The 27151-nt window shown below is 40.6% G+C and overlaps 1 protein-coding gene across 1 annotated transcript; it reads right to left on the reverse strand.

Moving 5' to 3' along the window:
* Nucleotides 1-251: 251 nt before the first annotated feature.
* Nucleotides 252-23209, reverse strand: LOC119648254 (tyrosine-protein phosphatase non-receptor type 61F). Its single transcript, XM_038049897.1, has 7 exons — nt 22982-23209; nt 14441-14614; nt 14125-14387; nt 13848-14073; nt 1887-2033; nt 918-1357; nt 252-866 (listed from the first exon to the last, which is right to left on the reverse strand). Exons 1-7 carry the CDS (start codon nt 23132-23134, stop codon nt 662-664), a joined length of 1608 nt encoding a protein of 535 aa, XP_037905825.1. The 5' UTR covers nt 23135-23209; the 3' UTR covers nt 252-661.
* Nucleotides 23210-27151: the final 3942 nt, after the last annotated feature.

The following is a 27151-nucleotide window of genomic DNA, read 5'->3' on the forward strand; positions in this document are numbered from 1 at the left end:
TACTGTCGAACCATCTTGTTGGTGTTGTACTGGTGCTGATAGTGACAATGAACCTGACTTTATTTGGCGAATAGAGCTTAGTCCATTTACTAATTCAGCAGTTTTTAGCAACTATATATTATTGCAAGGACCACTCTCTATTTTTAAACATATTCGAACTTCAGCTGGGCTCATTTTAGAATTTCGATTTCGATGATTGGAAACCGGTTGAGTGACAACTAATCATTTGTATGAGTGATTAACAATCTAAATTAGAAAATATACAAACTGCATTTATTTACAGGAAAAAAGACATTGCTTTTCGATAACGCAAAACAAAATATTCAAACCTTCTGGTTCGTAAAATTAGAGTGTAAATAATTCATAATAGTAAAAAGACTCTATGTGAACCTGAGGATTACTACAAAGTGATCTTCGAATTATGGAAGAAAAATCTGTTTTGTTTTGCAATGAATGCGTCTTTTTGGTTTTGATCTCTTGTAAACATTGAACGGAAGCTTGTCGTATACACGAACACATTCAAGCTCTGTTACATTTGCGGATGTGTATAAAATTTATTTTAATCAGTCTATAATAACGAAATTCGCACCTGATATTCGCTTTGAGTGTTATTATCAAATTTGACACAATGGCAGTTTCTCTGAACGTTCGTCATAGTAATTTAACTGAATTTTGAATACGCATATATGCAAACAGAGCCGATGACAACACCTGCTAGAATATATTTGAGTAATGATTTCCGCTTTTTTGATATTCTAGTTTGTTCATCAACTTCACGTTGTTTTCGTTTGATATTATGTATTTTATTTTCAAGAGCTAACTGTTTTTCGGCACGTTTTCGTCGTCGTACTTGGGAATCATTCAACCTGACAGAAACAAAAATTACATTATTTAATTATATAGAAAAGCACATTTACCTTTCATCGTTTGTTGCATCCATATCATATTTGAGAAGCGGAGAACCTCCTTTTTCCAGATTTTTGTTGTTGTTTCCATTCAATCCAGCAACTTTTTCATTATCGTTCGTACTTTCTGCAATATTGCCGGGATCTTGCGAAGTTTGCATCAGTATTGTATTTTCCTCTATAGCCAATATTTTGTCGATTGATGTTTGCTGGAGATGCGACGAAGAATCTGGTGGATTATGGCCATCTTCATCAATATCTTCGGCTGTTGATGTACCGGTTACAAGGTCTTCATATACACTTTCGCTATTTGGGATCGTTGGCAATGGTTTATTTATCACTGAGGACACCTGTAACGACTGAATCCTTGGTGGTAATGGAGGAGGTATCTCGTGAATATCATCGTTGCAACCTTCTGCGATTAAAGGAACTTCTTCGTAGTTATTGAAATTCTGCAATAACAATGTTGCCGAATAAGCTTTCAATGCACCCAATACATCTTAATAAATGAAGTAAAAGGAATTAATAAACCGAAGTTATCACTTTTAAGCCATATATTTGATAAAGTTCGTTAACTACAAATTTTATATTGACAATAATGGAACTAACCAGTTTCGTGAAAGTAGAAACAACCATTTTTTTGAAAGCCTATTAACTAGCTGAAAGCAAAAGAGATGATCGCCTCAGGTATTAGAGGTTTAATACTTTTCAACCCTATTGATTTCAGGAAACAACCGGGATCTTTTATTTGAAATTCTGTCTAATGGAATTTAAAAGATATATAAATTGGCATTAAGGAATACGGTTACCAACATCAACTGTTAAAAGAGAAAGATTGACGTATCGTACAATTCGGAAGAACCAAAGAATTCAGCTTCTTAAATTTATTCCTCCAACTAAGCAAAAAATATTTGCTCAAATAGAAATCTCTCGTTTTCAATATTACCAGAAATTAAAGTAAAAAATTGCTAAGCTACTTACTGGATCTTTGAGCAGCTTTATGCCTTCTATAACCGCTTGATACGAAAAATACAGTTGATCTGGTGTTTGGATGAGACCCATTCTATATTTCCGCAGTTCGTAAAGTATTTCTTGAACAGAGAGATCAATTTCCCCTTCTTTTTCAACCTGGAAAAATAAATAGGTAAAATCTCTCTCACAATTTTTCAGAAATTCTTAGTGTATGTCTTATGAAGTATTCTCTTAACTATAAAAAAAAATTACACTTCAAAATTTCCTTAAATTCTAGTTGAGGCTTGATACATTTGAATCACTTAGAATCTTTTCAATGAGTGTTTGACTCGAACGTCTAGCAAGAGGGATTACAATTTCAATACAATCTAATATAAGGTGACACTAGAAGCAGCTCTAAAGTTAACCTTTATGATTAAAGATGTTCATCACTACAATGGGGGAGTATCAAATTTGAATCAGGCTTGTACGGTTTACGAAAAAGGTAAAGCCAAATCGAATTGCCTATATGCCCTAGAAAATGATTGTAGTATGTTTTAGAAAATATTATCATCGTCAACGGCGCAACAACCGGTATCTGGTAGGGAACTCTAGACATCCCGGTTTTACGCCTAGATCCGTCTTGGCCTCCGCCAGCCTAATAAGTTGCTGATTTGCCTCGAGTAAAGCCTCTTTGATATGGGCATATTGAGCTGTCTGACTTAGCAAGATACGTGATACATACATAATTGCTGTATTGTGTGATATCTCCCTTTTTATGTATGGGAGCATGCTCTGCTTCATTGCCAATCGTTAGGCATTGATTCGCTGTCCTACACCTTGAAAATCAGTTGATGAGCCGCTTCGTGTAATTGGTCATCTCCACCAGTTCGGCTGTAATTCCATTGGCTCCTGGTGAGCACGAACTGTTTATTCCATGCTCGGAGGTGGGAGCATTTGTCCATCGACTTCAGTTGGTGCAACCTCCAACTCCCCGATATTTTGGTTGTTGAGCAACTGATCAAAGTTCTCCACCCATGTTTTCAATATGCCCATACGGTCGGAAATCAGATTTTCCTCTTTGTCGGGGTAGGATGATCATCGAGGTATACAAGGTTTCATCCTACCGACTTGTTCGGAGCCTGGTGCGATTGCTGCCTGTACTTTGCGGGTTCACAAACTTGGTGATACTAACAGGCTTCCTTTTCCCTTCTCCACTCGACGAAGTTCGTGACATGTCTCTGCGCGCGCTCTCGTTCTTTGAAAGTGTAGCGTTGCCCGCTATGCAACATTCTTCCGTTTCATTCAACGTCTTCAATTCTGCCACAGCAATTCACTTTCAACTACAAATATTGAGATGAATATGGTTACAGCTGCTTTTGTGCCGAGAACTGACGTCATTGTAAAATTGATAATAATAATAATAACATATTCGCTATCCCTTCATTGGATTATGCATTCGGAATATGTCCGTGGACGGAGACCGATCTGGAAAATATCCAGCGGCGGATACGGACTATGTTCGAATTCCGAATGCACCTTCCAAACTCTGCCGTGAAGCGGATGATCCTGCTTCTTGACATCGGAGACGAGAACGTGGTGTTTGTAAGGCAGACTGTGGACTGACTCCATTTAACTTGAAGGATCGATCTTTCAATGCTGTGAGTCGTTCCACGTATATTATCGATGTTATTCCCACAATAACAACATTGAACTGGAACGCGTGGGGAAGAAAGTGAATTATGAGCCACAGGCCTCAAAAAGGTGGTTGTAGTTTCCATAATATTGTCAACTACAGGTATTGTATCCAAATCCCTCACGGCTTCCCTTGATATCCTGGAAATTTCATACAGTCTGGTTCGAACCATGCAGAAATACACCATTCTCCATACATGTTCAATGTTCTCGACGGATTCTTCCATTAACCTACCACCGGCCACCACCACCAGAACCCCTTTATATTTATTTTTAAGTAGGTAGGATAGTTCCGAGCGTAAATGCTTGTCACTAAGTGCTAGTATTTAGTAAAACCCGGCATCTGCCGAGATTGTGACAATTTCCGGAGAGATAAATAGTTCAAGTTTAAATGGCCATAGGCCATCGCAGCATCTTAGGGGGAGGTGAGGAAAGTGCATGAACTTTGCAGTCTTGTAGATTCTCACTGAAGAAGCTATCACTACTTCTGGCAGTTAGGTATAAAATGCAAATCCATCGAGCGAGAACGGTAAATTTGAGGTCCGCTACCGATAACCAACGGGAGTTTTCTGACTTGGTTACTGGGTCGAGCTTCCGTAATTGTTCGACGTCTAGGCGCTACGATGACCAGGAGCATGGTTCCGCCTGCTGCGGCTGTTTCGCCACAAACTGTGGCGACCACTTCAGCAGGTTCGTGTTGGGATTGGATGAAGTGGGCTGCACATCTTACCGCCCTCTTGTTGCTATAAAGATTTGTCGAGCATTTCCTGCAATAAGCGCACATGATTGTACAGCGGGTCGCAGTCCTGAACCCGCTTCGCAGCGAAACAATCCTGGCAGTCATCTGAGGACCTGTTTGATTCGTACTCACCGAAGCACCCTCCTTCATCGCTCGGCTGAAGTCTCCGCTGAGGTTCGAGACGAATTCCAAAGAGCTTGTATAGGATTTTCAGAAATGGATCCTTTACATAGGCCAGGTATTCCCAGGCGCTATGCATTTCCAGCAATTCCGAAAATTTTATATCAAATGAATTATGCAATTGCATTTTGAGTGTGCGCTGATATGTCGTTGCTGCAACTACAATCACTTGTGTAATTGCTTTGAGTGACCGATGAAATCCACCATGGGAAATTCCTCTAGAGCACCGGCGTCACTGCTAACGGCAGGACATTGCTAGGCTCACTCAAATCAGCACTGGCAATCACAACAGACGGGTGAAAAATAATGTGCAAAGGGTTTACCGGAACTATGCCATCCCCAGCGAAACACCCGTAGTTCACCCGTAGCATTCTACCATATGCAGTCGATTGCGACGGTGTGGCGAAAGTCACTCCAGGCGTGTTTAGAATGCAACGTACACAAGCCTTTTCAGACCACTCAACGAATCCCAACAGAGCGTCCAGACAGTGCAGTTTTCGGAAACAAACGAGTATTGGACTTTGGAGGTTAACTAGCCAACATGTTGAGCTGCTGAGTGGATTACCCATGAACGTACCCGCCATGTCACTGTGCCTGGCATAAGTTTTGCGGATGTTACCGAAGAGGAAGTTCGACGAGCGATGAACATCTCGAAGAACTGGAAAAGTCTCGGCCAGGATCGGGTGCACTTCCCCCTCACTGCGGAGATTGCCAAACTTTATCTCTCAGAAAGACACTATGCAAGACCCCGCAGATACAAAACCGAATACTTGCTTACCAACCCCGTACAAATTCATAACATCCGTTATTCGTTGATTCTCCTTTGATTTGGATGGCACTTGAGCCCCCTTTCATGTTTACAGAATGATGCTACAGGGCATGGTTTCGCAAAAAGTATGGCATACGTGATAAGTGCGAGCTGATGCACTTAGATCACATCAAGTTGTATGCTGGTGCTGGTGACCACCTTGGAAGTCTGTGGTGAATCATAGATATGTAATATTCGGATGGAGCCTGCTGCTTCGTGACATCAGAGGAAGGGGCGTGGTTGACGTGGCACAACATTATCGACAATCCTTTGACTGAGGTGAAATCAGACCAAGGGCGTAGCGATGAATAGAAGTCGAAGGCAATGCACGGTGAACTCGTGAATTGTCTCTGGCAGTCATTTGTCGGCCTGCTGGGGAACTTTTGGCTGCGGCGAAAGGATTTATTTGTGTCGTTCAGGACGGCGCGGTCGCGAGCTTACATATCTATGTATATACCAATTTTCATGGCGATCGGCTGAACGGTTTCGGTGTGTATACATTTCAAACGGATCACTGTAAATGCATGCGGACGGTGAATCCTTTACATAAAACGGGTGGCATTACTTTGCTTTGGTTTTAAGTGGGGGCTACCCAGCCATGCAAAAGCGATCTGTGCTTTTTTCACAGAATATGGTCATGTAGGGTATCAAATGAAAGGACTACTTTCAAGAAAGATTTTATTTCTGATACTGGATAAAACATAGGAGAGTGAGGTCTCAAAATAAGTTTAACAGATCTTGTTCTGGGAACCTCAAAATACATTTCATTTTTATGTGTGTATGATGTCATCATCATATAAAGTCGACTTATATGCACAGTGGGCGCATGGGAACATCTTAGTTTTCCTCTTTTAGCTTGTTTTGTAGATTTTTGCATGTTACGCATGTGTTGCAATTACTCGAATTTAAATGGATACACAAATGTATACACGCATATATAAAATATGTAGTAACAGTGGTATTCAATTTACCTACATAATGTATGTGTACATATCTGTGCTTTTTTGCATGGGTAAAATCGGAAATATTGAGAGCAGTGAGATCATCAAAAAGAAGCCGTGAGGACATGGGTGAAATACGCCCTTCTCCAAAGAAACCGGAGCAAACAGCCAAAAGTGCCAAAGGAACGACGGTAGCTGTGATGTCTGCAAATTAGGCAGAGCATGAAGTGCGAGGTACGGAGGAATGGAGAAAGGTTGTCTCGGACGTGGAGCTTAGGGATCTAGGAAACAGCGTCAACCGAATTAAGCGGTCGCAGAAGGGAGATCTTATGCTGGAGCTAAAGAAGTCAAATGATAAAATAGCGTGGAAATTCCTCGGTCAAGTGGAAAAATCCCTTGGCCAACAGGCTGAAGTAAGGGCCAGACGGCAGGAGGTAACTCTCGAGTGCAAGGACATCGATGAGGTCACCACGAAGGAGGATGTCCACGCAGCACTGGAAAAGATGTTCGAGCTTCCGGGACTATAGGAATCGGGAGTCAAATCGATGCGAAAGGCTTATGGGGGAAGCGGATTGCAGTTATCAGCCTGTCAACAGAGACAGCGTCCAAATTACCAGCGGCGGGCAGAGTCAAGATAGCTTGGCTGACCTGTCGACTCAGAGAGCGAGTGGACATGAAAAGATGCTTCAGGTGCCTCGACTTTGACACATAGCCGCAGCATGCAGCGCCCACGATAGATCAAAGCGGTGCAGAAAGTGCGGAGGAGATGAACATATCGCCAAGGAGGCGCAGCTGACCCGAAATGCATGCTGTGCGAAGGAAAGGAGGACAACCGACATATTACTGGCAGAAGCACATGTCTAGTGTTCAGGAGAGGAGATGAACATATCGCCAAGGAGTGCACAGCTGACCCGAAATGCATGCTGTGCGAAAGAAAGGAGGACAACCGACATATTACTGGCAGAAGCAGATGTCTAGTGTTCAGAAGAGCGCTAAATACAAGATCCAAATGAGGTTGATTCAAATCAATCTCAACAACTGCGAAGCGGCGCAAGATTTCCTTTCACAGACCATCCGAGAGAAGGGAATCGACGTTGCCATTATTTGTAAACCCTGTCGCAACTATGGTGATGGTGTCTGGACCAGTGACCAGACCGGTAAAGCAGCGATATGGACGTGGGGCGGGCAGGCCATTCAGGAAGTTATGCAACGTCCCGAAAGCTGGTTTCGTGAGAACAAAGATGGGCGGGATTCATGTTTACAGCTGTTACGCTCCTCCTAGCGCAACGCGTTCGCAGTACGGGGAGATATTGCACGATTTGGTGCTGGACGCAGGGAATGATACCCCGAAAATCATAACGGGTGACTCCAATGCCTGTGCAGGTGAGTGGGTTAGCCGAAGGACAAACGAGAGAAGGCGTATCCTGCTCGAGGCATTTGTCGAGTTGGATGTTGTACTTGCCAATATTGGGACCTTATTTACGTTCAGAGGGAGAGGCCTGGGCTCTATCGTCGACCCCACGTACGTGAGCACCGCATTGACAAGGGGAACTACCTGGTATGTCAGTGAGCATTACACTCACAGCAACCACAAAGCGATCTTTATTAAAGTCGCTGGTGGGCCAAGTGGCGAGTTGAATGCTCGCAGAAAGCGAATAGGGATGCCAGGCTGGACGAGGAGGGCGTTCGAGCAAGATACGTTCTCTGAAGCTCTGGCGGGTCATGACGTCCTATATGGCCGGGCGACCGAAATGGCACCGAGAATCACGCGATGGGTGACCGAGGCATGCGACGCTACTATGCCCCTGAGGCGAGAATTTGCAAGCAAACAACCAAATTATTGGTGGAATAGCAAAATCGCGGTGCTCAGATCGGCATGCCATCGAGCAAGAAGGCAGTTCCAGCGATCCAGGGGAAAACCCGATCACGAGGACCGCGTTGCCTGGCAGAATAAAGGAGGCCATTCTTAGAAGCAAAAGAGATTGCTTTAGACAACTGTGTGTGGATGCCAACATAAACCCCTGGGGCATAGCCTACAGGGTGATTATGAAGAAGTTGCAGGGGCGCCTCAAGTTGCCTGTCCACGGCTTCTTTAAAAAAATTGTAACCACGCTCTTTCCTCACCATACGGGGAGCAGGTATCAAACTGAGGCCCATTTCGAGGTGGAGGTAATGCCTCGCGCTATCGAGGAGGAACTTCGGGAGGTCTGCAGAAGGATCGACGATGGCAAGGCTCCGGGTTTAGATAGCGTCCCTAATAAAGCACTCAAGCTGGCGGTGGGGACCAGACTTGATTGGTTCATAAATACCTTCGAGGCGTGCATGGCGGAAGGCGTATTTCCTCCAAAATGAAAAAGACATTCATTGCTGCCGTTGACAGAATTTTGGCTGATCGTTTGTCTAGCGAGATTACTACTACAGAAGTTCACAGCCTGATATACGTTGAAGCTGCCGCGGTTGGTCTTTTCTGTAATCAACATCTTAGAGCGAATAGCAAAGGAATGCGCAGGAGGACTTTACTGTTCTGGATATTTCGACTCAACAAAAGAGTCGAAAAGTTGAGAAAAGAGATTGGCCGTGTCACGCACGCACTTCTTGGAAATCCATCACCAAAAATGCACAGATGCGTAGTGAACATCATTGGAAACTACCATCTGTCCAATGATATGCCAATCGAAGAAATCCTCAAGGTGCTGAAGTAGGGACTTGCGGTATGCTCCAATCGCATCCGTAGGTATCAAAAAAGCTTTCAGCGAAGGACAGACAACACCTTGTTCTAACGGCGATTTTATAAAAATCTCACCAACTCAGGTAGGGAAAGTAACCTCGATCTGGCTCAGACAGAAGACTTCTGGAGAAGTGTTTGGAGCGAATTTAGAAGCAGCGTGACTCCCACACCTTATGCGTTCATGCGAGACCTTCCCCGAAATGACCATGCCTGGAATAACTAAAGCTGACCTGGAAGCAGCCCTTGAAACGACAGGTAATTGGAAGGCGGCAGGAGTTGACAAGATTCACAACTTCCGGCTGAAGCGGTTCTAGAGCACTCACAGGGTATTGGCAAACCATTTTAATCAGATGATTCATCATCATTATCAACGGCGCAACAACCAGTATCCGGTCTAGGCCTGCTTTAATAAGGAACTCCAGACATCCCGGTTTTGCGCTGAGGTCCACCAATTCGATATCACTAAAAACTGTCTGGTGTCCTGGCCTACGCCATCGCTCTATCTCCGGCAGAGGCGGCCTCGTCTTCTTTTTCTACCATAGATATTGCCCTTATAGACTTTCCGGGTGGGATCATCCTCATCCATACGGATTAAGTGACCCGCCCACCGTAACCTATTGAGCCGGATTTTATCCACAACCGGATGGTCATGGTATCGCTCATAGATTTCATCATTGTGTAGGCTACGGAATCGTCCATCCTCATATAGGGGGCCAAAAATTCTTCTCTCGAACGCGGCCAAGAGTTCGCAATTTTTCTTGCTAAGAACCCAAGTTTCCAAGGAATACATGAGGACTGACAAGATCATAGTCTTGTACAGTAAGAGCTTTGACCCTATGGTGAGACGTTTCGAGCGGAACAGTTTTTGTAAGCTGAAATAGGCTCTGTTGGCTGACAACAACCGTGCGCGGATTTCATGATCGTAGCTGTTATCGGTTGTGATTTTCGACCCTAGATAGGAGAAATTGTCACCAGTCTCAAAGTTGTATTCAGATGATTGCCCATCCTAAATTAGTTCCACAATTTTTCACCAAAGAGATAACTTTTCTCAACCCCAAGGACAGGGCGCCTCTTGCCCTTCAAAATGTCGATCAATTACTTGTCGTCCTACCATCTACAAGGTCTTTACTTCAGTTCTGTGCGTGAACATTTCAAAACATCTTGATGTTCATAAATTTGATAGCTGAGGAGCAAAACGGATGCGCAAAATGCTCCCGAGGCGCTGTAAAGCAGGCTGTCCACCAAAAACGAAATATCTCGACAGCATTCGTGGTTACTACAAGTGTTGCGCTTGTACAAAATCAACCCGAATGTCGTTCTTCTCCTCAGAACAGTAATGAAGAATTGGAGCACGAAGCTAGCGGTATCCTCACAAACATCAGGAGAGATACCAACCAGGCGTGGCATTTTCAAAGCGACTCTCTAAGCCCATTGTGATTTTATTTGGCTTTGATCCCATCTTCTTCATGAAAGCAAATATTGGTTTCAAGTCAATCTTGGCATATTGTCGAAATGTACATTAAGTCATTTAATGTATATTGACGTCATCAAATTGTATGCCAAAGACGAGGACCAACTTCGCTCCTTGCTGGACATCACCATTCAGTTCAGCACGGATATCGGCATGTTGTTAAGTTTGGAGAAATGTCGCATAAAAACAATTGTTCGGGGAAACACACCCACAGCGAAGGATACAGCCATAATAACATCCGAATTATGGTATGAATTCGGACGATGTCTACAAATACCTTGGCATATTGCAAGCAGCAACACCTGCTTTGGCAATAATGAAATCTAAGTTGCTGGGGGAATTTGAACGGCGTCTGAATCTTGTCCTGAAAACTGAGCTGTACGGGAAAAAATAAAATCATTGCAATCAACACCTTCGCCATTCCCGTCCTTCTATATACTTTGTGTGATGCAGTGAAGTAATCCGGATTTAGAATCTGTCAACAGACGGGTAAGGATAGTTCTTCCAAACAACAACATGCACAATAGAGTTGCCGAAAAATTGACGATCACCATCCTATGTCATCAGGGAGGAAGGGGGGTACTTGATTTAAAAACATTGCACGAAAATCAAGTGCATTCTCTTCGTGAGTTTTTTTCAAGAGAAACAATCCTCTAGCCAAATACATCAGGCTACCGTCATGGCAGAAAATAAATTATCCCCTTTGAACTTGAGAAGCAGAGAATGGGATCCCATATCGAATGTTACTTCAGTCCAACAGAAGGTCGACATGTGGAAAAGAAACCCATTCACGGAGGTTATATCAAAAATTTGTTGTTGTCAGGTCAGGTCTTGAATGAAGTGCTTTAACACACTTCAAAGCCCTGATCCAATTGGATTGTTGCGCCAACGATTATTATTATTATAATAAAGAGGCGGTGGAAGTTGCAGAAATTCCCAAATTTCCCACCAGTACCGTTGCGGTTGCCAAGACCATATTACCCCGTCACATGTCCAAGCAACATGTCAGATCCCACCTTGGCATTCAGGTCACCCATCACGGTCACAATGTCACCTTTAGGAATCCTTCCCTGAGCATCCCTTTCCACTATACCGAAAGTCTCTTTGCTCCGTTGCATTGTACAATTGTGATCCTTCTTAACCTGGACCGAAATCTTGCAATTAGAAGTCTGCCAGAAACCGGGTCCTAGATCAAGAGAGCGCCCCTTGTGGTAGCTGTCAGAAGCAACCCGGCACCAGATTCGCGTCTGCTATCACTTGAGTGTCTAGGGTACAACAGCACATTGCCATTAGTGTCGCAAGAGGGGAAGGAGTACCCTCCAGAGTCCCACCATCTTACTTTGATTAGGCTCAGAATATATATCAATTCCTGATCAAGTTGAGAGCTCTAAGCTTTCGTCATCCCCGTCTGCGTAGTATCATCGGAGTATGTTGGCACTATCTCACACGCACAACTTGGTCGGCGCACAGGCTTGGCACTCGCATGCGATGTGATCAGAAGATGGAAATGGTAGTGGATACGTCACACACTCAGGAGAGGCGACATTGCATTGCGGGCTATGTCATACAGTGGAATTCACTCTCACAAGATGGCCGACGAGTGGGTCGCCCCAAGGGCACTTGGCGCAGAACAGTAGAGGAGTGCAAGTGTCTCGGGAAGTCATCGGGAAAACTGAAAGGCATTTCAGGTAACCGCAGGCGATGGTACGTGGGTGTGGTTGACGCGCTATACCCCACCGAGGGTGTAGGGCAACCATATAAAAAGGGGTATTAGACTAATTATTAAATTTCCTAATCAACAGATTGGTGGAATACACGTTGCTGGCTCGGTGAAGTATGTGTCAGCTTCTCACAGGACTTCACGATAATTATTCAATATTATCGTAAAACGTCAACAATAGAGTTAGAAATGTGTGGACTAGCGGTAAGATCGCATTTTAAACACTGCACAATTTTTTATACAACATCAATGATATATTTTGTAATTGAAATTGTACCTTGCAATTCAAAAACAATCATAGTTAAGAAATGGCTGTTTTGTTGTAAGTAAGGTTGATTTGCTCAATTTCAAGAAAACAGATAATTACCGTGTGCTGAAAATGAGAAACATAATCACAAGTTAAGGACACATAAGCAATAATTTGACTATTACCCTGAAATAGCTGAAAGTAGCTATAGTAAGATGTTATATAAAATGACATATTTTTAACAAAAAAAAACGGAAACATTCAACAAAAGGCTTTGCTGGACAGAAGGCGATAAGGTTATAAGGTAATAATAATAATATTCTATGGCGCGACAATACATTTTGTATTTAGGCCTTCAAGGATGTTACGGGATTTTATTCCACGACCGCAACGCTTATAATGTAGATTACGATAATTTGCTGAAATGAGATGTGACTTGGCTATCGACTTGTAGAAATTATTTCTGTAAATATGTACAAGGTGGATAAAATGTAGAGTATCACTTTTCAATTAAATTAGTTAAATTTGGGAAATCCACATTTTATTAAACTGAGGAATATAATTTGCCTTGTGCGGTTAGATAAGCAAATTTTATGTATTTAGTTTATAAGAGGTCATTAGTCACATGTTTCTGGTAAGTTATCCACAAACTAAGCTATTTTTATAGCCCGAGCGCGTATTAACGAGGTACTGCTGTGTCCATGGCGACATGGAAAAGTGAAATTCCAAAATTTTGATACAAAAGTGAAGTTCAGTAAGTGATAAATATGAAAATAATTAAAGCTGCAACTACTGGAGTAATTTAATGCCGATTATTTTATTAAAAGTATATTTAACGGGAAACATTGAATCAAAAACGAAACGAAATTGAGGATCTGACTCAAGATTGCAACCACACTGGGCCCAGTGAGCTGCAGAACAAATAGAAGAATGCAAAAAAGTGGAAGGCAACATATGCAAAAATCGGCCGATAAGAAAAAATTAAGAATATGGTCAAGGATAAAATTGGAGTGGAATGTAACGAAATGAAAACATGTAACACCAAATATTAATGTAATGAATTATATTACTTAACATGTAAACTTAATAAATAAACTAAAAACAATTCAGTGGAATTTATATTTTTTTAAAATTAAGTGTAGTGTTTCCTACTCACTCCTTAGCGGAGTATAGGGCATTCACACAGTTTCAGTCGTTGTTATTGTTGTTCCCTCTATTTTTTAATGATACTGAGGCTTCGGTTTTATTATAACACTTAACGTTGTGCAAGTGATAAGTTCACAACATCGAGACAAGGACAAGACCAACACACACCCATTCAAGCCAAGAGGGAAATTGAGAGGCCGTCGCTTTACCTCTTAACCATAACGCCGTTATAAGTGATACCCTACATTTTGTCTACTCTGTACATACATATGACTGTTAGTATAAGTAGTATCAATAGAAGTAAATGAGTACCTACAATTACTAAGCAGCAATCCACTAGGCAAAATGTGCCTGATCTACCAATGCCAGCGCTGCAGTGAATTACAGCTGGACCTATATCGGATTCAAGGGCGCCAGACTCACGGACTCTTTTGAGAAACTGCAAGAACGCAACTGGTGAACTCGGAACGGCAAAGTCGGGCCAGGTAGTATAATGAAACTGTATCACTTCACGCGAAGTGTTCGATTCTACATCTATAAGTCTTTAAAAATGTAATCAGTGCGAAGTTACTAAAATTAATCGATCAACATACCTGAAGATTCTTTTTGAAAAATTTGCGTATTCTTCACAATTCAAATACTCAACAGTCAAACCAACATCATCCATGTGGAGGCTGTGCTCACTACCGATTCGTTCAGGCCAATACATATGACACTTTATTTGTTTTTTTTCTAACAGTTTATTGAGCATAACAATCGCTTTCGTGTTTTGTTCCCAAATCATAAGCCAGAAATGCCCGATAGTTTCTTTTAGTGGGCCTTGCGTTAAAATATATTGTCTATTGGCTCTCTCAAGCTTCAGAAAAAAATATATATGTACTTTTGAATCTACTTATGAAGAATACTCACTTTCACGAGGTTCGCATTGATGTAGTCAACTTTACCACGATGAATAACTATGCGTGAGTGATCGTAGGGATGAACATCTCTGTAACGGTTCAGCATACGATTTTGATTTTTACTGGATGCATTAACTGAATATGATTTTTCCTTAGCCTCTTTCTCACATTTTTCCTTTACTTCCTAGAAATACATTACAATATAATGGACTTGGTAAGTGCTGCTGTTTATAGTTAACAAATTTGAAAACGTAATATAATTACACCTTTTTTAGAAATTTGATTTTATTTTAATTTATGAAACAATCCATTATGCTAAACAGTTCCAATTACAGCTTGATAGAATTGTGACCTGTTCGTCTTTTTTTTTCATTTGTCTGTGCCCGTATGAAAAACTGGCAGAAACAGATCATTACTGATATTATTAAGCAAAATAAAAAGGATATAAGAGGTTTTGTGTTTTTCTCACATGTATACATATCGTGAGCAAAATTGAAATCTGGACGCTGTCATAAGAAATACATTAGTGCTCAGAAAGGAGTTGTATATATTTTGTATGACAAAATTCACAAAAAAGGATCAAATAAAATCCGTACTGAGAGCGAATTACAAAAAAAACTTCCCTAGGCGAAACTGAAATTCGGATACCTAAAATATCGTATTAATGACATTAAAAGCTCAAAAAAATTATTAGCTGATACTTTGTATAAAGCGTTTTAACTTTATATACAGCTTTTTATTCTTCTTAGTATGGATTTGACCAGACTCGGGATATAACCTGGATTTTTTCAATACTCCGAGGAAACTTACCTTTAAGGGTTATTATCTTGATAGATCTTGAATGCTTGACGAACACCCAATTTCCCTGCGCTGGCATGATTTTTTTTACCCAAATAGTAAATTACCCATGCCGTCCGTCCCGCAACAGCCGTACACCACAAAACTTCCCTCGCCACTAAGTTTTTGATGTCATTATTACGATTCCTTAATAGTACTGTTCGGATTTCAATTTTGTCTCCAAAAATACACGTGATGTGATTTCGCCATGCTATTAACATAGTATGCTGGTCCTCAGTAAAACAAAAATAAAATGCTGAGATCAGGGAAAGAGATAAATAGAGTATAGTTGGAGTTATTCTACTATGCTAAATCCTACCTGATCTCTCTTGGTGACAGGCCCTGCGACAGGTCGACCAAGAAAATGCATAGAATGTCGTTACAAACATGATGATCGGATTAAGTCACATGCCTCGGAGAAATGCTAGGGCGTCCACCTCAGTCGACGCGGCAGGACGGGCCCCGATCCTGTCGAGAAATGGGCAAGGGTTCTTGACGCATGGACATCGTCAGGACGTAAGCAAGTTAGTCCGCACACAACGAAAAAAACAAATACGTGTCTGCACGCTAAATGTTTGTACCCTAACTGGAAAGACCGAGGAACTCGCAAGAGCCCTTCGGAAAAGGTGCATTGACATCTGCGCTCTGCAAGAAACCCGATGGTCTGGTTCCAAAAGCTACGACATTGAACGCGAACGCGGTAAAAATGGCTACAAACTTCTCTATTTTGGTAACCCACACACTCAATATGGTGTTGGCATTGCCATCTCAGAGGGTTTCTGTGATGCCATTAAAGAAGTCGAACGATTTGATGATCGGCTGAAGAAGCTCACCATTATATCAGTTGATCGCACTATTCACTTCTTCACCGCGTATGCACCACAGACAGGCCGACCTGATGCCGAGAAAGATGCCTTCTGGCAACTTTTCGATGAAAAGACTTGTCACGTGCCTGCTGACGATTACATAATCATTGCCGGCGACCTTAATGGTCATGTGGGTGAAAAGGCAGACGGTAACAGGTGCCATGGGGGAAAGGGGTTCGGAGCGCGCAATGAAGGTGGCGAGCGTATAATCGATTTTGCGGACACCCATGACCTTGTACTTATGAATACATGGTTCATCAAATGATTGTCCCATCTTCCCACATTTTATAGTGGGAACAATAAAACGCAAATCGACTATATTCTCATAAAACGCCAACATTTTACCACTGTCACTGGTTCTGAGTGTTGGCCGACCATAAAAGACAATGAACGGCGTCTTGCGGTAATGGAGACGAAGATGCTTCGTTGGACTAGTGGCGTCACACGTTTAGATCACATCCAAAATGAGGATATCCGCGATCGTTATGGGGTTGCACCGATCGTGGAAAAGTTGCGAGAGAGGCGTCTTCGATGGTATGGTCACGCAATTCGTGCAAACGAGAGTTCACTTGCAAAGATTGGTCTGAACATCGAAGTCGATGGTAAACGACCAAAAGGCAGATCTAAGCAACGGTGGCTTGATACGCTGGATGGGGATTTGAAAGCCTCGAGATTGCACCCAGATCAGGCATTCGATAGAGCCAAATGGCGAAGCCGATCACGACGAGCCGACCCCGCTTGTGAACGGGACAAAGGCTGAAGAAAAAGAAGATGTGATTCATGGAATATCAATTTTCTGATATTGCACTTATCGCGAAAGCGAGTATGACTATTCAAAAGTTTTTTAAAAACTGAACTTCATAAATTAAAGAAATATTGCTTTCCTTCATTCCCAAACCATGCCACGACACTGATAGAAGCTTTAGTCATTCCAATTATTCTTAACTCTTTTTTTTTTGTTTTCGTTAAGTGAGACTGACGTAAGAGTGTATGTAGACGGGTGGGGTAGAACTTCCCATTTCAGCAATTCCAAATAAGTTTTCACAACTTCCGTAACATGAAGGAAAATCACATTGCCGCGTCGACCCTCAAATTGCAGGCGTTTTTTATTGAACGCTTGATTTACACATATCAACTAACATTAACACCCGATTGGAGCAGTTCGTAATCGACCACGCCCAGTTGATCCTACCATATGCACAACATGGTCAGACGATGATGTCGATGCATCACTGGACAAATTCCAAAATTTTTGCGCGTTGGAGTGTTGTACCGAATCCGCTATTTGTTACCAATAACAGCAAAAATCCCCCTTTATCTCTCATTGGACCAGCTATCATACCCTTTTGGGTCCTAATGGTTTTGAGGCGTTTACAAATTGTCCACAAGTAAACTCCCAGTAATTAGAGAACAGTCTGAATGGCACTCCATATCGGGGGTGCAATTGCATATTCGAAATAACCGATCGATTAAATGATCAATTCTAAACAAGTCGGAAAACCAGAAGCTCGGTGCTTCAGGTATGAAAAGTTTTGTTTGTTCCTCTGTGAGTATATTTGAGTGCAGAACTATCCAATTTGTACGTAGCCTATTATGTATATGTACTTAGCATGTCAGATTGCCCATTTTAGTGTGATATTGATAGTTGCAGTAAATTTACACGGTAAAGTAAATTTTGAGCTACTCTAAATTTGTTAGTGATGATTTTGATCAAACTTGAGGGTAACATGCTTCATATTATCTTCTATACTGCTACTACTTTCATAACTCTAGGATAAACTTCAGAGCGATTCTTACTCAATTTCCCCAAAAATATGGTAATATACTATTATTAACTTAAGGGGGGTCATCCTGTGTGAAGGCCGTTTTTTTTTCGCCTTTTTTAGAAATTTTTTGTGAAGAACTGGGTAAAGATACGAATACGAATTTTTTACCATATATTTATTAATATCTTGAGCATACGTAATACTCCCCGCCTTTTTAACAAATATCAAAATTAAGACAGGCTTCAAAAAGTACTAATCAAGACCTTTCATTTGATACCCAACATGACTATATTCGGTGAAAAAAGTATGTACACCCCCCTTTTGCATGTAATAATGAATGTAATCTCAACGTAGAAAGATATCACTCACTGCATGTCGGGGCGTTTACAGTTCCCACCTTCTCACCAAATTTCATGTCAATGGGTGTAACCGTTTCTGAGAAAAGTACATATGACAGACGAGACATATTGAGCCGATCTTAATAAGGTTTTGTTTTGCAAACAACATAAGCAGAAACAAAGCATATTTAATAATAAATCGAATGAACATTTTTATTATTTTGTAGGTGTAATGTAGACTGTGTTATGGCTCACGGATATAAACTTCAAATGACTTAAAAAATGAATACTTTTAACGTCAAATAACGCAAAACCAGTAACTTTTTCATGAAAATTGGATAAAAGCTGTGCTTGAGCAAACTTTGAAAAGGAGGTATGCTAGAATATAGTCGGTGGGGCAAATAATAATGGAGCTAATACAATTAACTGAATTTTTGACATAAACAAGTCAGAATACCCCAAGCATCAGGTACAAAGGTTTGTGTTCTTCTTATGTGAGAAACCTTCTGTCCAAGTTTTTCTTTTCGCAGATAGCTACAAATCTAAAATATTCCTTCATTTATATGCAGATGTATTAACTTTCAGATATATGTACAAATTGGTGGTATAAATATTATGCTTATCTTAAACAAACATTGTCCTTGAATATTTCCACTTTACTGCATGCACCAATGTAACGGATGGAACACTACCCGCAAAAAATTTCCTGGCTGACCAGTTTCGATCGCAGGATGGAGGCGATCTCATCAAACGCCGCTTCGCGCTTCCACACTGAGGAGCACCGTGATCGTAACCGGCTACAGGTGGCATTTTGCTCCATTTTTGTTTAATTCAAAACTCAACAAGGGCATGGATTATTGCTCAAAACGCCACTTCTTTACCTAGACTGATTTCAGTTGATCAGTGGTCATAAGCCCGCCATTTACTGAAGATCGGAGCGGTGCGCTGTGACTCAAATTAATGCGGCCAAAATTCAGTAGATGGCGTGTGATGTGACCTAGTTTATATAATGATGACGTCATACATGTTGCAGTACAATGAATTCACGTGGAGTAAACAACTTTGAAATTATAATTTTGTTAGTAATCGTTAGATTGCATTCAAGCTTCCCAGAATTCCTGTCGTATATTATCATCAATATTGATGCTGAATTTCGTATTTCTTGAATGAATATGAGGGGGTTTCAGGTAAATTCCTAAAATATAGTAATATGCTATTATTAACTCTATTTGAGCAGATATTGAAACGGGATGTATTTTGAGGCCCAGATTTGTTATCATTGCATTCGAGACCCGTGTTTAGAGCAAATATTTTGAGTCCTCACTACCCTGCGTTTCATCCAATGTCAAAAGTATTGGCCAAAATTTACGAAAAGCATTAATTGAGCCCTTTCGTTTGATACCCCACATGACCATATTCTGTGAAAAAAATGTACAGATCCCTCTCGCATGGATAGGCACCTTAAACCCGTTAAACCCTACGCAAAGTGATGCCACCCGTTGTATGTAAAGGGATCACCGTCCTGTTCTTGCTAAAATTCGTTTGCGAGTAAATCGGGAGTGACAGACTGACAGACAGACATTGAATCGATTTTAATAAGGTTTTGTTTCACACAAAACCTTAAAAATCAACAAAGAAAAATTTGATTTTGTCGTATAAATTGAAAGTAAATAGAATCCCCTCCCAATAAATTCTGAAAATTTGGTGAATTTAAAAAGCGTAGTTTCGATTAACCTAAAACAAGTCGGGAAACCGGAAGCTGGACGCTTCAGGTACGAAAGGTTTTGTGTATTTCCTATATAACGAGATTTGAGTGTATATTTGTTCCATTAGTACGTACCACGTAATGTATGTATATATTATGTGAAAATATCCACTTTCGGGTGATATTGACATTCATATTCTTGAATTTGCAAATTTGCAAAGCGTCAATTTAGATGTTTTATAAGTTTGTTAGTAATAGTGCGATTTCCACCAAACCGGGATCATGATATATATTATAGCCTACATCACTGCAAAATGTCATGGTGCTAAGAAGAACTTAAGGGGGGTTTTGCTGCCAATTACTAAAAATTATAGTAATATACTATTAACTTTATTCGAGCAGATATCGGTATGGGAGATATTTCCGAGCCCTGGGACCATATAGTGACAGCCTCTTGTTTTTTTTTTAGATTTTTTGGTTAAGTAGTTTCTGTGAATCGGCCCTTTGTAGAAATGATCACTTTCGACCCCTATCAATATAGTGCTTTGCAGATCAAATTATGTGTGTAAATGGCTTTTTAAAAAGTAGAGGGCAATTGAATTTTCAACTATGGACACAGGGAACTGTCATGTCCTGATCATTCCTCAGATAGGGACACACAAAACCTTTTATTCCTGAAGCGTCTAGCTGCTTCAAATGTTTCAGAATCGTCTTAATTTCCTTGCAATCGTTTTTTTTTCTTTCTTTCCTTTCAAAATTTCCTCTCTGGTCAGATAAACTCCACTCTTTTCTCTCTAAGTTGAGAGCCATTTCTCGCACAAGTAAAGATTCTTTCTTGCAAACTAGAAATCTCGCTATTTCTTGTGCATTCAACTTTCCTTCCTCTTTCTTTAAAATATGTTTCATTTTCGAAAAACTCACTCGAAAGCAATACAATTACTCGAATCCTTGGCATTTAATAAAGCAAATATCAAATATTATTTAAATTATAATCTGATTGTGTAACTATGCCTGAAAATGGCAAAAGAGCTGAAAGATACTAGGAAAACCGGTTTATAAGAATTACACCAAATTTTTAACGGTGGGTTGTATACCTTATTTGTTTTTTGTTCCCTCCTTTGTAGAGTATAGGGCATCCACACAGTCTATTCAATGTTATTATTATTTTTTCTCATTTTACTTTCAATAAGACTGAACTTCAGTTTCATTATCCACACAATTTATGCTGTGCCTGTCCAGCTTACAGTAACGGAGTAAAGCACAAAGACGGACACAACACATCCATTACAACCGAAATTCAATCCTAGCGCGAAGGCGTATCTTAGCGCTCGGTACCATATGAGGAAATATTTTGAATTTAACTAACTGTAAATAAAAAAACATCGACCGAAATTCCCTCATATAATATATGGTTGTCGTAAAGCCCTTAGTAGGGTATACCGCGTAACTAGGCCTACGTATCATCGTACATAGTCCACTGGAATACACCTCAATTCGTTCCAAGACTTCCAGAGAACCCTACACTTCTTCTCAACGGTTCTGCGCCAAGCGCTCTTGGGCGACCCATTCGTCGGCCGTCTTAAGACAGTGCGTTCCACTGCATGGTGGTCTCCGCTTTGGGCCTCAAATATCTCTGAGAATTTACACCAGCGCAGCACGTGGCTTCCTTTTTCCGTCTGTAAAGTCGCTTCTCCGCTCGACGGAGTTCGTGACAAGTCTCTTCATCGTCAAACCAACCGTTCCGACTCCTTTTGCGACTGGGGCCAAGTATCTGTGTGGCCGTATCAATGATAACGTTCTTCAGGTGGTTGTGAAGATCATTTGTTGAGGCAATCCTGATCAGAATTAATCAATTTGCAGTTCCATTGTTTTACTATTTCCAAATTATACAGCAGCAGATTTGAATTTTTCGCCGAACTATATAATCACTTTGCATTTTCCTCACGAAATTGAATATATGAAGTGTGATAAAAAAAATAATAATCCTTGCCTCGAAATTTGCTGAATAAGAGCGAATTTCAGCTCATACCTTCCATAACTTGAAATTATTTTTATGTATAGCTTTGATAAACCGACATTTGCGGATTTTAATTTTAATTCTAATTTATTAGAAAGATTAAAAATCCAAATTAACGAAAAAATAAAAGATTTTGGCTTGCCATCCTGAAGATAACATCTACTGACTGCTTTCACCTCATTTGTCGGCGTTTTTGGGGTATTATGCAAGGCGACCACTATGCACAGCAGAGAAAAGGGAAACTTTTAAACGTTTGCCTTATTTTCCAAACCCTGTTTATTGTCTGCCTATATGTCAGCCGCAATTTTCTCCGTAACGGTTAAACCTATTAACCGGGTAGAAACCCTACGTAACGATAACTGCCCAAAAAATTACTAATACTATATTATTATATTTTTAAATTTACTAGGAACCGCTCTAGGCCAATATTAATTATAAAACATCTTGATCCACCTCATTTCAGCTTATTTCTGGATAAACAAAATTTGAATTCAATACGATGGTAACTAGGTATTTTTACAGAACTTGTTGAGTCGCCATTATCAAATTCATACGGTTACACACCCGGTGCGACCATCTTCAGTTGGCCGGCAAGCCATTAGCGCGGAAGAGCAAACTACGATACAAGCCAACAATTTTCAGACAATATGTTTACGGTGCAGGCGTAAACACGCATTCTTCAATCTTACTCTCCAATGCATCGTTCAGGCAAGTAATTAGCATAATTCAACATCAAAAAGACACTAATACTACCCGGAAATAGAGAATTCAAAAAACTAAAGTTCTATTCAGATTTTAATTGGTAGATTTCAACAGTACACCAACTTACAATTTATGCCATCGATTTCCGCTTCAGAAATTCGCAGAGGCATTTGAAATTATTCCAAATACACGAATCAATATAACTGTAATGACATAAAGTCTGCCTGAAAATGTTTCACTACTTTGCAGTTATAAACGACACGGACAATGTTACGGGAATTGGAGATTATCCACAAAATGATCAATAACTTTCCACTTACCTGAAACAGAAAGTGCCAACCATTCTTTTTATCAATTTCGTCAAACTCCTCTTTAATTGCATTTCGGGTCATCTTGGCTTTTTCTGGAATCACGTTGGGATATTCTTCTTCAACAACAATACCACTATCACCACCCCCATGCAAAAACTTCATCCCACTTGACAGAACATTCACAACCAATGAAGTAATGTACACAACCGGTTTGACTGTAACAACACCCAACGAACCTCAAACAAGGGAAACGTCATTAATTGCAACCGAATCGTAATATATCCATCCATTAACTGTTTTTAAAATATTTCAATTTATTTTACGTTTGGAGTATTTGGTCATTTTCTCATCATCGATTCTGAAAATAAAAAAATATGTCGATAAATGTACGGTTAAGGGACTTTTGTAAAACAGGCAATTATGAATCTGAATTTTTGGAAAAAAAGATGCATTTCTACATAACATTTTGTTTCAAAGTGTATGGCCAACAAAGTTGAAACAAGTCGGAATGCCGGAAGCTCGCGCTTCGGGTATAAAGGTTTTGTATTCATCTTATGTGAGAAATTTCAACGCACATTTTTTCACCCGTATATAGTTACCAATCCAACATATTCCTTCATATTTTTCCAAACTACAAGATATACGTACATATTACAAAACATAGATATCCTCACCCTAAACAAACAAACTACCTACTACCGAATACTGTACATACACATCCACGTATATAAATTGATCGTACCCGTATTTCCGATTTACTTCGTGTAAAAAAGCGTAAAGTGTAAACCTCGGCGTAAAACCGGGATGTCTGGAGTTCCTTATTAAGGCAGGCCTAGACCGGATACCGGTTGTTGCGCCGTTGATGATGAAAAAAGCATACATATGCACATATATAGTACGTATATTGAATACCACTGGTTTAATGTACCAATATATCTACCTAAATTAGACACTCCCTGCAAACTTCATCAGCACATGTATATACTTACATAAACACATATGTCTGTTTGAAGTAATTGATATTAATATACAAATGATTAGAAAACTAAAACAAAAAGTTTCCTTGCCAATTTATTGGGTGAACACGCCGTAGTACCAGAATAGCAAAAGCTCACCGATCTCTATATATGATTTGACGAAGATTATGCCTTTTCCTTGTTTAGCGTCACTGATGTGTACAGATAAGCTTCTGTAAGCACATTCGCAAGTGGGGTCATTTTAGTGTGGGTACTGCCTATAGTAGATCTACTGTGCTCGAAACTTCTGCTGTAAAGCGTGGTGTTCGATGTAGTAGCCAGCACAGTCGTCGCTGAAATACGCAATGAACGACCGCACTGGTATTTGTGTGGCCACGCTGCACCTGCAGCGTTAGAATTAAATTAATTTTATAAGTCTAGAAATTATTTTAGAATTGGGACTTTGAATAGAAATATAGTAGAAAATAAAAGTATATTGCCTCAAAGATAACTAGCATTAAGTAATGAGATAAGAAAGCAAAGAAAAATTACAATAATTATTAAATAGTTAACATTAGACACCATAATAAATGTTTTTTTCACTTCATATCTTGTTTATTTATTGTATCATCCTGCGAAGTTCAATTAATTTTAAAGTTTATATATCCTCTCATTGACTATAAACTAGAGAATAGCCATTCAACAGCTGGTTTAAGGTGTGAAGTGTCGCAATCTGGTTTTGGTTGATTCATGCTCCGTAAGCAGGTGATCCGTCAGATGATGGTCATGTTCGTTTGCATCGACAGCCAGACTATCTCCGAAGGCAGGCTATGGGCGTGCTGCTCCAAAAACTTCAGCAAATCCTGAAGCTTAGGAATCTTGTACCGGGCCAAACACTATTAAAAACACTCTTGGTAACTACTCCAACACCGCCTCGGTGATGACTAATCCAGCGATGGCATAGCGGTCATTTAATAGTGCATTCCAAACCTTCTAAACAACCCCTGGTGTAAAAGCCGCCCATTGGGAATAAGCGTCAGTACTGTAGGGTTGAGGCAATTTTTTGCATTTGCAATTCTCCGGAAACTTATGATCATTTATTATACTAAAGTTATAAAAGTAACCTTTGCAGGCACCTCCGGCTTGGGCTTCGGGGCGGACCCTGCCATGCAAGCCCCGAATGCACAACGAAACGTAACTCGCAACGAAACATATTGTAAACAGCTTATACGCCCCAATTTCCTCTTCATTCAATGGCTCAGCTTACTTCATTGTGTATGCAGTATTCAAAAACTTCCAGTGATCGTCCACACTGACCAGCAATTCCTCCGTTCCAATTCAATTCATTTTTGCCGAAGCTGACCCCCCTGTCTGTGCTTCACCAATATTCCAGTGGTCCAGCTTAATCGAATACTCCGAAATTTCCTGCCTAAGAATTGTTACCTCCTGCTGATCTATAATGGCATTGATCTGGTCCTAAACTTGATTATATACCAGGTCCATTATAGCGGCCACATAAGCACAACTAAGTTGATAACCAGGCTATGGTTCGATGGCTACACACTCTGCAAACGACCTTGCAACTTCATTTCGTTGCGAGAACTCGAAGAGTGCGCGTTGTCGTGTCGCCAGGCCCATTACGATGCGAAATGTCGAAAAGTGCACATGGTTGCATCGTGAGCTTCGTTAATTACTAGATTTGTCTAGATCTTGTTACTTTGTGAAATAAGAACGAAAAAACTTTAGACTTCAATAAACTCTTTTATTATCGGACGTGTGGTCGCTAGAAATTCCTAACGATAACTAACCAAGTTTTCTTCTTTGTCTTTCGTTTATATCCTATTCTTAAAATACACTTAACTTATTCTGAATGTCCATAAATCTACTATTATGATCTATCTTATCCTTGAATATTTAAACAGATTTGCATCCGATATTTTACTCATTTTTGTTAAACATCTATTAGTTTATGATGTTTCGGATGCACTTTGGGTTTCTTATCTTTTAATTTCCATTTCTTGCTTGGGTGGTAGAGCGCACATTGGAATGTGAGGACGTAACTCCTTCCTTCCTTTTTTTAAATCTGTCCTCAGATTAATTAATATTGTGACGAAAATCAGGAAGAACACCATCTGACTGGCAAGAAAGTACCACTGTTCCAAAATGGAAAAAATAAGGTAGTCCACCAGAATGTTCAGACTACAGTCCGATCTGGTTACTTTCCCCATACCATGAAGATTTTTGAACGCATTCATATCCAACGTATTCGCGAAATCGTTGAAATAACCGTGAATCAAGCCGGCTTGATTGTCAAAAACTGCGCAACTACTCACAATACACGTTGCACGGTTATTCATGGAGAAACATCGCCCTCTTTACATTGCCTTTCTGGATCTAGAAAAAGCGTTTGACCGTATGCCACACGAACGCATCTGGTATGCTTTACGACAACACTTAGTGAACTTAGAGGAACTCGTACGCTGGGTTTAATTGCTCTTCCACGATTCGAAAAGTAAAGTTCGAAGTATGGCGGGTGTATCAAAACCGCTTCGTGTCTCTGTTGGTGTTCATCAAGGAAGTGCCCTCTCACCACTCCTCTTCTTTCTTGTTATGGACACCATCACACGGGATATCCAACGTCCAGCGCCCTACACACTGCTTTATGCAAATGATGTTTTCCTAGCATCTGATAGCAAACATGATCTCGAGCAACTTATCCAACAATGGAATGGTCGCCTCATGAAACACGGTCTCAGATTGAATCTAAACAAAACTGAATTTTTGGCGACCGATGCCCATGAAACAGACACAAGCGGCAGTGATCTGCTCAGAACTGAGCGATTTAAATACCTTGGGTCAATGTTATCAGCCAATGGAGAAATGCATTATGAAATTGCTTCACGCATTAACGCAACCTGGATGAAGTGGCGTTCCACAACTGGTGTTCTTTTTGATCCACGTATCAACGAAAGTCTCAAATCTAAAATTTACCGCAATGTCGCCCGTCCTGTCGCTCTCTATGATCCTGAGTGTTGGCCGAATATAAAAGACAATGAACGGCACCTTACGATAATAGAGACGAAGATGTTGCGTTGGATTAGTGGTGTGACATGTTTTGATCACATCCGAAATAAGGATATCCGCGATCGTTATGTGATTGGACCGATCGTGGAAAAGTTGCGAGAGAAGCGTCTTCGATGGTATGGTCATGTAACTCGTGTTA

This window comes from Hermetia illucens, chromosome 2, assembly GCF_905115235.1.
Source record: "Hermetia illucens chromosome 2, iHerIll2.2.curated.20191125, whole genome shotgun sequence".
NCBI lineage: Eukaryota > Metazoa > Arthropoda > Insecta > Diptera > Stratiomyidae > Hermetia > Hermetia illucens.